Genomic DNA, 14,303 nt, shown 5'->3' with positions numbered 1-14,303 from the left:
ATCGTCATATGAATGATCCGTGTCGTGTACTCAAACTTAGTGTTATTGGATAATAAACACCGATAATAAACATCGTGAAATAACTAGGGTTATAGATTTGATTGATTTATTCATGTGTGTGCCCAATTCGGCAATGGAACGTACCGAATTCTTAAGTGAGCGTGTAGAACAACACGATTTTTGGTGAACGCCTCTCGCCTCGCCCTCATACAAGAGGGCAGAGACCTGCGAGCGTGTCAGATTATAGTAAACACGCAACGTGACCATTCATTCATGCACATCTGACTGGAGATGAGCGCAAATCGGCATTATACATCAGGAGCAAGACAGAATTTCAAAGCGCAAGACTAACTGTACAGTGACAAAAACGCTTTCCTTTTTTTTAAATTAATTTTTAAAATCATCATTTCGTCTTCAAGTCTCGTGCACCAGCGTTGTGCGCTGCGTTACATAGCCGAGTGAACCACTGAGCCTTTCTTTTTAACGCTTGGAAATGCTCTGAAAGAGACTCTTAAAAACTGAATTAGAGTGACGAGGTATGAGAGGGAATCAGTTGTCACCGGCGTCGGATGCAGCATCCTGTCCAAGGATGATGTCCCTGTCCTCAGACTTTCGCTCAGACGCGCTCGGACCAGCTTCGACCACTAGTGACGTGCGTGGAACCACGACTCTTTCAGCTCCCTCTCATGGACAACTGTCGACCACAGATTGCTCAACTCCTGTCAGTTGCGCACAGAGCAGCGTTTACCCATTAGCTCGAGGTAGGAGACAGAGCAGTGTTATAGCAAACTAAAACTTTTTTTCAAATGGAAAACTGCACTGATTTCTTTTGTTACATATAGCCTATACATACGTGCTATGCGCAATACGGCTACGACTTAAGATAGGCTTTTGTCAATTTCTTTCAACTGTCATTTTGACACTTTGTTTAAACAAATGGTTGTTAACAAACCTTCGAATCTGTGAGCGTGCAATAGAAATAACTATAAATTACAGCTATCGATAATCATTGGTCTAATGTTGATTGTACCAATTTTGTACCAATGTGTCATGACACTGTGCATGAACCTTGCAAAATTTTAGACACAATGAATGAATTACAGAAGTTCTAAACCTGAGTTTTGAGGGAATGCTTATGCTAGATCGTTTAGCCGGTACCTCAAATTTCATGTAGGCTGGCATAAACTGTTATAGATGATTATAGTGGTGTCTGTCATTACAGATTTATCACACTGTCAGATTAGCTTTCAGCCGACAGATAAAAGCAGTCGTTTCGGGGATATTGTTTCAAAACTTAGTGGGAGGGTCGTTGTCTAATCAATCACAATCAGATCCGCTGTACTCCACAAACTACCAGCTCAAACCGTGAAAAATCTTAAAATCTGAAGTTCGTTGATAGTTCTGTTGCTTAGCAATTAGACACTGCATTCTGGAGGAGTTTCTCAGCAGCTGATTCAATCAAACGGACATATCTCGTTTTGTGGGTGTTATATTTTAAGACTGTATGTTCAAGATAAGGGTTTTTTTTCTCTCTCTCTCTCTCTGTATACTTTATGTGTAGATTGCAACATCGCTTGGAGCAACATGTGTCTGAGCAATGCACTGTAAACCCAACCTTTCCTCCTTTTTTTTTTTTTTTTTACCTTAGTATCTTAGAGGGGGAGTTTTGAAATCAGAGCTGAAGTAATCTCTTGCGGCCCCCCCGTATCCCGAGGATTCTCCTCCCCACCCCTGTGTGGCACATTTCAATGTGAGCTGACCCCCTGTTTGGTGCATGTGAACGGACCGTGGTTATACAGTAACTTTTTACAGAAGCATGTCTTCACAACACCCTGCAAACACTACAGCAGCAGTTCATGTCACTTCAAGCCATTCTCCCCTTAAGGCAAGGGCCTCGGTCGGGATCTCTATCCGACAGACCCCCCCCCCCCCCCCCCCCCCCCCCATCCTCTCACTTATTTGACAGAGAGAGAAGTGTGTGAGGGAAACATGAGATGCGTTCAGGTGATCCATGCAAGGATGCGATTAGTCTGGCAAGGAGAGGTTTTTTTTTTTTTTTTTCACTCACTGGAGGTGATAGAATCCTCTTATGAAAATGACGACTGGATCAGAGCGGCTTACTCCAGTCCCGCGTCAGAAGCTTTAACTTGTCTGCCCTAGTCTAGGATCAGCACAGAGTGCTTTGTTTACATCTATCAAACTCTCTCTCTCTCTCTCTCTCTCTCTCTCTCTTATCTCTGCTGGCACCCTTGTCTTTTAGGTCACATATCTGATGAGACCATAAACATGCTACTTTATCCAGTCTCAACTGGAATACATTGAAAGATATGATATTAAGCAGGAATGCAGAACCTATTTAAACTCATTTCCTTTTAATGATCGATGAATTGTTTTCAAAAGGATGGGAAATATCTTGTAAATTGTATTGAGTGTTTCAGTGCCCACAAGAATTTGAATAAACCTACATCTAGTGAGAGAAGAAATCAAGAAATTCATCCAAAAATCAGGACACAGCAAAACACAGAGACAGGGTCTCCTAAATATTTCTGTTCAGTGTAGATTATTTATTCCCAAGAGAATTTAAGATAAAAGCCATTTCATGAGTGCTGAGATTGACAGACGTACTCAGTGTTGTTGCCTAGCCCTGGCGACCTGAATGAATTAGATCACAGCTAAATAAGTAGAAAAGCGAAAAGCAAGCAACATTGCTAAGAATAGAACAACACACAAAGTATATATTTGTCACACAAACATGAAATATCATTCTAATGAGGCCGATTCCTTAAAAGTCATTTCCATAACACAAATATGATAGGAATGACATGACAATTGCCCTCTTGTGGTATCAGACCCCTGGTTTTAAGTGTTTTTATTGTGTATACTATACTGCGTCCCTAACCGAAGGTTGTTGTTAGTGGTAACACATTCCATTGGAGTGAAGCATCTCCTATAACTGTCTGTCGGAGGCCCAACATAAAGTGTTCTGTTTCAGTCTTCTTTCTGCTGTACGAGCCCGAAGCTCAGCAGAAGAGGGGGCTGTAGGGACTTTGACAAAGTTGCAGAGACAATCTGGAACATGTATGGGTGGTATTCTAGTGAAATGACCGTGTTTTTGCTGAGTCGGGTGCAACTGGTGTCTACTTCAGCTCACCCGATCTGGACGCGGTCACCGTGTTCCGTGCTCAGCACGTTTCCTGTACGTGTTTTTTTTTTTTTTTTTGAGTTGAGAGTCTCTTTGGATGTTTGAACCACTTGAGTTTACAGGGCTTCTTAAGTAAATGCAGATGATGGGGAAAGTAAACTATTGTTGTATTGTTCTTGTTTGGGCTGGAAAAAAAGGGAAAAAAAAAAAATTAAGGAAACCGTTTAAACCACAGCAGGCCTGGAGCCAAATGCTGTTTGAATGCTCCCTCTCTTTTAAGCAGAGTGCAGGACAGCGGGGAGTGATCTAGCTGAGCTGGCCGGGCAGGCAACCATTGTTCACAGGGTGAGTGATGTGTGGGCAGCTGTCTGGACCCTGTGTGGAGTGATTGTTTTTCCTGGACCTCTTTCTCTCCCTCCTCACACATTGAAGGGCAGTATGGCTTACTCCAGTATGGCCTGGTCTGAACCAGCAGGGAAAGTGTTCCCGCCCCCCCAACCCCCACCCCACCCCATCCGCTCACTTTGGGACATTGTGTTGCTGTTTGTGGATAGTTGGAAGTGTGGGCGCTAACGGAGGGCAGTGGTTAGTGGAGCGTAGCCACAGCTGGCATCGTGCTTTACAGCAGCTTGAGAAAGTGCCAGAAAAGAGGCACAGATTGCCTTTTTTTTTTTTTATAGGCCAATTAAGATTCTGCCCAAACGAAGACAGAAAGAACGGAACAGAAACAAAACAAGCTAAAACTAGCTTTCACTGGAACGTTTCAATAACATCACATAATAAGCTTGCAATGATAAATTATATAAGGTCAGATAAGGTTTGAACCGTCCAAAACGTGTTCAGAAAGTGGGTTTGTTGTCGTTGTTGTTGTTGTTGTTGTTGCTGATGTTTTACAGAGGTAGTGAACAGCTGTTCCAAGTTCAGGCTGTGCAGTGTGGGTTTTTTTTTAGCTTGGACAACTATGGTCATTCAGCAGGAGCAGAAAAAGGAGAGCGTTTAGTTGACTAGATGTTGTAATCTGTCTGCGTGGTCACCTCAGTCCTAGATTTGAGAGCCATGTGCTGTATGACTCAGCCAGTCGTCATTTTCAGCCATAAGCGGTTGACCTTCCAGAGGCAATAATACCGCAGGGCCCGTTTACAGTAGTTTTTCTGGCTCACGCCGGTTTGATATCACGAGTGCTATTACAGTATGATATCTGACCAGTGATGCGTACATTCATCTCTGCACTGAACATCTGATCGTTGCTCAAACCAAACATGTCTTTTCCAAAAACTGTTGTCTTGTTCTTGTGTCACTGTCTTTGTAACAAAAGAACATAAACGGTCAATAAATCTTTTATTTTAAATACCCCCCCCCCTTTCTTTTTTACTGTGTACAAAGATGACAATGGGAAAATAAGTTTCTGAGTCAGATAAAGAACAAAAGGACTATTATTTCAATCATTTTCAAAAAGAGAAAGAAATTTATTTGCGATTATTTGTTAAGGATCCAAACACGGTCACCTTAACTTTGTGTAAAAGTGTTGATTGCTCAAAGTGATCAAAGGATCAGCTCTCCACAAATAGCCCTCAGTTGTATACCCAGAATTCTACAGCAATTTGCAACAAAATTCTACAAAAATCATGACGCAGAAATATCTCACTTCTTTTTTCTTTTTTCTCTCTCTTTTTTTTTTTGGATCATTTCTGATTTGGAATGATAACTCGTTGTAGTCACTCTTGGAGTGCCTCTGCAGAGCTCGGCCTGAAACGACGGCTCAATTTGCACGGGTTTTGCACAGCCACCCTCATTTTGATGATGTAACATAACAAGCACATATGAAATCCCACAGCAGAAAGGAGAAGACTGGTGAAAACAGACAGCGCAGTTGCTTTCATCTGTCTGCCACACAGCTCTCGTTCGTGACTCATTTCTTGGGCAAAGCCTATGATGTGTAACCTAATTCTGAGAAACAATAACCAGATGACTATTCATTAAACAGGACATATAAAACGTCAGGCTATATCTCGAAACCTAATCGCAAGACGAGGATGAAGAAGAACAAGCTGCAAGCCATCTTTCCTCTTCCCACACTCATGAAGATGACAGATCTGTACCAATGAACTAAAGGAATGTTTGCCTGACTGTGTAGAATTTGATTATATAATGCCCCACATTTGAGAGTTGAAGGGGGGGGCTGATACAAATATAGAAAAGACAGAACTACTGACTGTGCAGAAAAAAAACAAAAAAAAAAAACAAAACCGAAGATGAAAGGCAGCAGAGCGATATTATTTGATCTGTATGCAAAAAAATTCTGCGGCGACGCGGTCTCTTCACTCAGATGTGTGGCATTTGAAGAGCGGGTGACACATACTAACACTGCTATACAATATCAACCGCTTGTGTTTCTGACACGGATCCGTAATGTGCCCCGCTTGTCACGTGAACACGAATTTAGTGTCAGATCAAGAGCCTTTCCGTGCAGGGTTACGCTACGCTACTGCCGCTCTGCTTGCGCGGCTGGGTTCCTGCTGCTGGTTGACTGAACATAATGAGATTTCAAATCTTTCGCGTACCCTGATCTGATTGTTACAGGAGAGGTCAGACGGTTTTACCTTACGTCAATGGAATGAATAATTGTTTGTGACGCTTCAGTTTGCCCCATTATGTCTATATCTATGAACACATATATGTCTATATCTATATCAATTTTGAAGTAAAAAAACAAAAAAACAAAAAAAAACCCCACCCAAAGCGTTTAAGTTTTTTAAAAACAAACAACTTCATCAGGGTTACAGTACCTTCAGTAAATCATTCTCTGACTTGCAGTATCAGTGCCCAGTTAGATTGCTGTGTAAACTTAAACAGGTATTAAAACAGGTGAATTAATTCATTAATGCGAAACCTGAGGGAAAATCTGAAAACCCCGAGGGGTAGGTGTGTGTGTGTGTGTGTGTGTGTGTGTGTGTGTGTGTGTGTGTGTGTGTGGCTTATGGTGCATGAGGAATCTTGCCTTCTCAGTGAGGGCTTCGATACAAAGGCTGTTTATTTTTAGACCGCAGACAGGCCTGAGCTGGTCTGGGTTGGAATCAGGACCAAGTCGAGTGTCTCTGTCTTGGCTCCAAGCTCCAGAGAACTTGTGTTCCCACTCCTGTGTGCTTCACAGAGTGTTGCGTAAGAGCCTGTGGAACTGAAGGCTTCCATTCATTCAGCTAAAACCCAGGGTGGGACTTTACAGGCACATCCATAAGCCAGCGTTTCTGACGCTGTTTGCAGTCTTCTGTTCTTTCTCCAGACATTGTGCGTTTTTTTTTTTTTTCCAGACTCTTAATTGCACAGTTTGCAAGCAAACAGAGAACACCTTTATCTGTGTGTCCCACCCTGTTTTACTCCAAAAGTTTCACATATATCAGAATATACTAATAGGCGCATGTTAGAAAATTATGGGTGAACAACTTTCTCTCATCTAAGCTAGCTCCTACCAAATGAAAAAAAAAAAGCAAATCTTATATTATTGAGCTGAATCACACAGATCTATGCAAACTTTTTTTTTTAACAAGTTTTGCATTTATGTTTCATGTTGAAATATATTAGAGCCACGTCTTGTAAAACAAGTCATTAATATGTGTGAATCTGAATTTCTGTCTGTTTTATTTTACTCTGTTACAGACCGACCTGTGCTTGCCCCACCTGTGTTCATCTTTCAGAAAGTCCCGACGCCAGTAAAGGTAACATTGCAATCTCTAGAGAAACATTACAGATACAGGCAGAACTAATGAAAAATATTTCATCCTTGATAAAAAAAAAAAAATCTAAATTCTGTGTATTTTCTCCTCAGAGAAGAGCAGAGAGTGAAGATGGGAGTGGTAGGCACTGATCCAGTTCAACACATTACATCTCTGAATGGCTTAAAAAAATAAAAATTATATATATATATATATATATATATATATATATATATATATATATATATATATGTGTGTGTGTGTGTGTGTGTGTGTGTGTGTGTACATATATATATATACACACACACATATGTATGTGTGTGTGTGTGTGTGTATGTGTGTGTGTATATATATATATATGTATGCATGTATGTATATATGTATATGTGTGTGTGTGTGTGTGTGTTTATATATATATATATATATATATATACACACACACACACACACACACACACACTATATATAAGGGTACAGTGTATGTGTGTGTGTGTGTGTGTGTGTGTGTGTGTGTATATATTTATATACAAAAAAGTGAAATGAATGAGATGAAAGATTTCATTTTTAAATTCATTGACCTCTTGTGTGCTTTACAGTCGTGGGAACTGGAGTGAGCAAGCGCATTCGATCCCTCACGTACCCAAGTCTATGCAACCGGGCCAGAATAGGTGAGTTAGTAGAACCACATACATTTAGCAGTGCAAACATTTCGCGCTCGCATATGGAGTTGTAATACTCTGTCACCCTAACCATGGCAATAGCTTGAGCCATCACTGAACTCCGTAGCTCATATACAAACTAATGTACAAACCCCTTTCTCTTCATGACATTTCACTGATCGGGGGAGGGCCCCAAAGGGGCGTGATTTATGTTTGTTGATTGTTACGGCCAGTGTAGGCAAATTTATTACGTAACGGCCTTTTTGAGTCTCTGACAGACAGGATAATAGCCACGACGCTCTCTTTGCCTTTGGCAGGGCCGAGTGACAACGGGAGACGAGCTCGTTCGGCTTCCCTCTCCTTCCCCCCGCCTCTGCCAGGTGTGTGTAACTTTCCCTTCGCCGCAGCGCCGCTCTCAGAGCTCTCATTGTCCCCTCTTTTAGCCGCTGCTCTCCCCGCGGTTAACTCTCTTTTTCCCTAAGCCGCGTAGGTAAGCTGTTGTCACTGCAGTAGAATGTGTCACATACAGAATAGAGTAGAGCTGTCATATTGCCTGTTGGAATTCAGGTCACAAACCCCCCTTCCCCCCACCCCCTTTCCACAAACTCCCTGGAAGTGGACAGTCCAGACAGACAGTCCAGGGAATCAAACAGCACATGCATATGAGGGGGTTTGGGGGGGGGGGGGGGGGGGGTTGCCACAGATTCCCTCTCCCGTTTTTGGTTTCAAAACCCTGGGCAGATCATCACCTGCTAATGACAAATCACTGTCACAGCTCAGGAGTCATCCAGCACCGACCACTGTCTCTCTCTCTCCATTGGCCAGAGCTTTTTTGTTCCTCATATTCGAATAACGGAAGAGTATCATATTCTAAAGGTTTCGTGTTCATTCATAAATTTCACAGCAGTAATAATTTGTCTAGGGGATCTCCCCAAGGACAGTCAGTCATCAGAGACGATTTTGTACAGTAGCAGTTGGCAGAATGTTCACAACCTGTTCCTAATATTTACATTCTAATTCTGCTGAATTGCATTTTGATTGATTGTTTTGTCTGTTTTTAGAAGATGTAATTAAAGTTTGCTCACATTTCTGATAACCCTCCACCTCTTTTTTTTTGTTTGTTTGTTTTTTATTTTTCTCATATAGTTTCAAGATCAAATGTGTTTATGCCCTCAAACATGTGCAACCTCAACAAAGTTTCCCCAGGCCCAGGTTAATATTTATTCTTGGACCTCTTGTTTGTTGTTAAGTCAATGTCAATGCTAAAAAAAAAAAATGTTACATGCAGCAGTTATGTATGATAATGTATGTCATGTATGAGACACCAAAAACAAAGTATCAAGTCAATCTTTTAAAATCTGTATGTCTGCAGTGCTTCCGCGAGTCAAGGTGAGGAGGACCTTGTTGAGACCAGCTCTTCTTGTAGCCCCTCAGCCCTGGAAGAGCCAAGTCCTGCCCCATCTTACAGAGGTATTGCGCAATTGAACTTACCCAGCATGTCTCACCAGCACATCCCCAGGCTTGCACTTCACATCAAGGTGTTGAGGACAAAAAAAAGTGGCTCTCCGTCTCTTGTTTGCACAAGCGAGACTACGACAGAGATAGATATGCTCGCACATGGGCTGGAAGAAATCTTGAGGACTCTGTGACCTCTTTATGCATTTGAGCTTGTGTGGTTCTCTGTAACTGAACACGGCATTCTGCTGAACTGACCCGTTTCCCTTTTTCGGTCAAATTTGACTCATGACTATTCGCCGTAATAACCTAAGGAATGACAGCACTTTGAAACCAAACTGGTTTGAAGTAGTTTTAGCTGTCAGAGTCTGCTCCAATATTTACAACTTAAAATTTCCATACGGAACAGCTTAACTTGCTCCTACCAGTTGGAAAAAAAAAGTTTTATGTTATCTGACTGAATCTCATAGATCCATGGAAACTGTTTTTTGACAAGTTTTGCATTTATGTTTTATGTTGCTCTCCAGGTTAGCCTTGAAGCAGCTGAAGACTTATCTCGAGTTACTATTGATCCACCTTCTTCCACCTGTGCCTTAAACCAGAGGGCATGGCCTCAGGAGAACAGGTCAGCTGAGTGAAACAGACAGATATTAGCTGCTCGTCAGATGGGCCCTGTGCTGAGGCATGCACATAAAAAAAAAATAGAAAAACACGACGGCCTGTCAGAGTCAGGGTCAGATGTCATATGAGGCTTAGCTGTGAGCGTGCACCGGCTGACCTCTCTCTGTGTCTTGCAGAAATTTCTCTGCGACTGACACATCTGCTTCTGAGGGCGTCCAGTTTGTGTTTGGAGAAAATATGAGTGAACGAGTTCTGGTGAGTGGTTTCGTGGTTTCATGGTTTTATGAAGTTTTTTGATAAATATTCAGATCAGCTTTAGAGATGTTTTTAGGATAGTTTTATAGAAAAAATAGCATGTTTTCCTTGAAATGACATCCTTTTCCCAATTGCAGAGCCCAACAAAAACACCATATAGTGAAGAGATGACAGATTCTGACTGTAGTTCTTCGGACTCAGAATCCTCCAGTTCAGACCTGACTCATAAATGTAAGTGAAGCAGAGCTACTTAAACAATGAGGTTTAGTACATTTCATATGCGTCTAATTGATTATTTTAGTGTCAGAATGAGTTTTCTAGATCTCTGTATTGGCATTATACTTACTTTGTAGCTTGCGTGATGCCTTTCAACTGGCTGGGAATGCATTAGTCAGTATCTCTAGCAAATGATTAAAAAATAATGAATGGTGCTTTGTCGCCACCTACTGGCTGTTCTGTTAAACACAGGCTCATTGCAGCACATACTGATTGCATTGTTGTGGCAACATAAATATTAGATCAGATAAAAATTTCAGACATGATTTGTTAGAATGCCTTTTACCTGCAGCCAGTGAGTAAGCACTTAAAAGCAAAACTGCATTGTTTTTCATCACAAACACCAGAGCAGGCTATAAGTGAGTAGTCCAACATGAAATGATGAATTACGCAAGAGAGTGGATACAACCTGGTATAACCCCTTGTCTGTTCTGTATTTCCCCAGCAGCATCAAGTAAATAAAGAAACAACTTCTGATAATCAGCATGTTTATATATACTCTTTATAAAGCGTGAGGCTGTTTCAACACTGTGTTTAAAGCTATTAAAAGCTATTTCACTGCGTTGCTTTTTGATAGTGGCTGTGAGGCGCACACTTTGGGAGTCTGCTGCAGCCTACACTGCCTCCTGTGGGCGGCGCTGTCTACTCAAACAGGTCCAGGTCTTCACAGGAGAGGAAAAAGAGAGCAATGTTGTTCAGGTTTGAATCAATTATATCTTTTTGTACATGAGTGATATTGACCAAAGTGGGCGTGTCACATTTATATGTGTTTGAACTTAAATTCCAGTAGAAATCTTCTGTTTCGCCACGTTATTGTATATCATTGTTATACAAGTGATAAATAAATGAACAATTTAACCTTCTCTTTCAGCTGACGTGCAAGCTGTTTGTTTTGGAGAAGGGAACCCAGTCGTGGAGCGAGCGAGGGAGAGGTGTTTTACGGCTAAACGACTTGGCAATAGGAACCAAAGGCACCTTGCAGTCAAGGATAGGCAAGTGTTTTACCATGACGGAAAAAAAAAAGCTGCCAGTCCCTTTTCTTCATTTTGGTCTTCAATCTTTCAAGCTTTTTTTTTTTTTTCTTTCATTTTTTTTCATTTTTCCTAACGGCTTTGTTTTTCTCTGCCTGGCACAGTGATGAGACATCAGGGAAGTTTAAAAGTGATTCTGAACACGAAGCTCTGGCCTCACACGCAACTTCGACGGCCGGCCCGCAGAAACCTGCAGGTAACGGCCACAGACCTGGAGAGCCACGCGGTCCGAGTGTTCCTCATTCAGGCCAGTGCTAAGGACATCGCTCGCCTATACGTAGCCATCCACCATCGGCTAGTGGCCCTGCGGTGCAGTGCTGCGGGGTTAGGGGGCGACAGCGCAGGTCTTCGGGACAGGGAGGGACACTGCAGCAGTGAAGATGAGGAAGAGGAAGAAGACAGGAGGCAACCAGTGAAAGAAGAAAAAGTCTTAAAAACACATATGAGAATGGGTAAGTGTGTATGTGCACTTTCAACCTTTTTTTAAAAAATATCATTTTGTCAAATTAAAGGGAAGTTTTTTTTGTTTTGGGGATTTATTTTGATTGCCTCCTTTATAATTTAATTGTTGATGAGGTTTTTTTTTTGTATATATCTTATTTCCACAGACCAAGATTTATGAATATATTTTTATGTGCGGTTTATGTTTTACATTCGTTTTTTGTTTTTGTTTTTTTCATGTGTTGCCTTTTAAATATGCAGTGAGTATAGCAATGCAGTACTTACCCAGGCTGACAGGGTGGGTGTTCAGTTACACCCTGTCTTACTGACCAATATTAAAAGGCAGCATGCCTTTACCCACCCCCTGTGAGAATGAATGAGCACTGTATGTTGTCCAAACATAGATTTTTTCTTAACTATTTGACATATAAAAGACTGTTTATTTGTAAGTTTACTGTCAAGACAGCTATTGCTATTAACGAAGTGGTAAGTCTTTTTTTAGGTTGTTTTGGAAATATTTGTGGTGAAATACACAAAGCGTTTGATTAAAAAAAAAAAAACATCTAAGAAACCAACTAATTATGACTTTAACCTGACAAATGCAGAAATTAAAGTTATATTGAACCCACATGTCAGAGAAGATGAACTTCTCATATGAGGCCAGTGTTTCAACTTGTCTCTTGTCTCTTAATTGCGGTTCAGTTAAGTAAACATTCATGCTCTCAGGGTATACGTCTAAAAATCTGGAACTCCAAACCCTGCTCATTTAAAAATATTTCAGTTGGGGATGCCAGATCCTCTGCTTGGTCCTGAAGGACAGTCACGTGTTCAGATCTCTAGACCACGTGTCTGGGGTGGCTTTCAGCAGGTGGCACTCCTCCATAAGCCTCAGTTTGGCAGTAGAAATATATAAATAAAAGAAGGGCAGATGGTATCCTAATAAAGGATTACAAAAAAAAAAAAAAGAAATTGGGGGGGGGGGGGGGGGGGGGGGGGGCAAGTGCAAGGAGGTACCGAAGAGAGTACCAAAATAAAAAAAAAATATTATGCTTATGTACATATATAGTCCTCCAAAAATAGACATCTTAAAATAGAGGGTGTGGTTTTCTACATTGCCTATACTGTAACTGTAACCAAGATCTATCTATTTAATATCTATATTTCTATGCTGTTCTACGCCTTCTCTCATTAAATGTGCGCGTGTGACTTCAGTAAGTCCTGAATTATTTCCATTACTACTCAGCCAACCTCTTACCCAGACATTGTTACCCAGAGGGCAGTATGGGAAGTGGAATATAAATAGCCCAACATCACGTACACACACCCCTGCTGTAGTTTCATAAGCATTGGCTAAAGTCCAGCTCAGCTACATGTGATGCAATAAAATATAGGACCAAAGAGGTTATATGAACATAAGGACCTTTTTGGACGGACTTGACCTGTAATAGACCACAGTATTAATGACACTCTAGTGGTAATCCCTTTTGACGTCTCTAAGTCACTTGTATTCATAAATGTGCTTTCTTGTTTCCAGTGGACTGCAGTCGGAAGCACAGTTATCCCAAAGTTGGCCCTCGATGACCCGCGTGCATCTCTGTCTGACTGATGTGGTTCGCGTGTTGTCGCTGCGTGTCACTCCAGCGCCTTGGAAAGCCTTTGTTCTGTGTTAACAGTATCGAAACTGAGCAGTCGGCTCCTGGACAATCGGACCCAGCGCAACCAGCCAAGCTTTTCGTTCTTGAACCACAGCAAACTCCTTTGCCAAAGGAAGTTTGTACTCGGTACCACGATATTGGCAGAACTTTCTTAAAATGTCTGTTTTGGGAAGATAAACAAGGGATGCTGGTGACAGGTTATTTGAATGTAATTTCTTCTGATACTTTATATTGCTTCATAAGAGCCGCAATGTGTCCTATGCATTGGCTCAGGTGAGGAAATAAATGTTAGGGATGGACTTTTGTACTACAGAAATTATTGTTATTATTTTGTTACCTAAATGCTCAATCTTACACAACTGTGAAATGAAGTAGCTCAACCATTTTTACTTCACGTTTTTTTCTAAGCTGCGTATATTAATAGAATTCATTTTTTCGGTACGTTGCTTGAGTTACCTTAAGATATGCTTAATATTTCACAAGCTTTGGCTCTCGACATACTGCAAAAAGTATTTTCCTCTTTTAAGCATATTTTCATTTGGGGAAAAATAAAACTGTGATAAACTTACAAGCATAAGATTAACATCACTGAATGCTTTTCCAACAGCCTACCTCTCTCTCTTTTCAGTTTCCATGCTCGTGCACTGAAATCTGTATTTTTTTACTCTACTGAAAACACATGGATATCTTTAACTTCAAAATGTTTACATCATAAACAATCACTGACCTTTCTGTGAATTCTGTTATCTTGTCTGGGTTGGCAGCATAAACTACAGATATAACTAGCATCTAGTTTATAATTTGAAATATTTGTAAATATTTGTTACCCCCTACATTTTATGTACAACAATCTTGCTCTTAACAACAGTAAAAAAAAAAAAAAAAGTAAGAGATGTGTCAACGTACACTGTGAAAAAGTCGCCTAAAATGCTGAAACAAAAAGATAAGTCAGATTACTTTACAGGTCTTTTGAGTGAACTTAGTTTGAGCTTTGGGCCCCAAAGTTGAATTTAGTCGGTTTTACTCAGCAAAGCTATGATGTGATCGTTTTTTATTTT

The 14,303-nt window shown here is 40.9% G+C and overlaps 1 protein-coding gene across 2 annotated transcripts; it reads left to right on the top strand.

Annotated features, from left to right (window-relative positions):
• Positions 1–293: 293 nt before the first annotated feature.
• Positions 294–14,039, top strand: LOC115807418 (ran-binding protein 3-like). 2 transcript variants are annotated; one of them, XM_030768383.1, is made up of 14 exons: positions 294–761; positions 6,797–6,855; positions 6,966–6,993; positions 7,449–7,520; positions 7,829–7,891; positions 8,658–8,723; positions 8,884–8,981; positions 9,494–9,591; positions 9,764–9,842; positions 9,980–10,073; positions 10,696–10,817; positions 10,990–11,110; positions 11,254–11,601; positions 13,125–14,039. In XM_030768383.1, exons 1-14 carry the CDS (start codon positions 539–541, stop codon positions 13,169–13,171), a joined length of 1,518 nt encoding a protein of 505 aa, XP_030624243.1. In that variant the 5' UTR covers positions 294–538; the 3' UTR covers positions 13,172–14,039. The 2 variants fall into 2 exon arrangements, with proteins under 2 accessions (XP_030624243.1, XP_030624244.1); XM_030768384.1 differs by lacking the exons at positions 7,829–7,891; positions 8,658–8,723.
• The last annotated feature ends 264 nt before the right edge of the window (positions 14,040–14,303 follow it).

Source organism: Chanos chanos, chromosome 3 (genome assembly GCF_902362185.1).
Source record: "Chanos chanos chromosome 3, fChaCha1.1, whole genome shotgun sequence".
NCBI lineage: Eukaryota > Metazoa > Chordata > Actinopteri > Gonorynchiformes > Chanidae > Chanos > Chanos chanos.
Note: the sequence above shows the minus strand (reverse complement) of the source record. Positions and strands in the feature narration are given on the sequence as shown.

What these genes read in the sequence shown, in the direction of transcription:
- LOC115807418 (XM_030768383.1), top strand. Translation starts at nt 539, where the DNA reads ATGAGAGGGAATCAGTTGTCACCGGCGTCGGATGCAGCATCCTGTCCA. An exon ending in ATGCAACCGGGCCAGAATAG is followed by an intron (nt 7,521 to 7,828) that starts GTGAGTTAGTAG and finishes TGCCTTTGGCAG; the next exon opens with GGCCGAGTGACAACGGGAGA. An exon ending in TCCTGCCCCATCTTACAGAG is followed by an intron (nt 8,982 to 9,493) that starts GTATTGCGCAAT and finishes GTTGCTCTCCAG; the next exon opens with GTTAGCCTTGAAGCAGCTGA.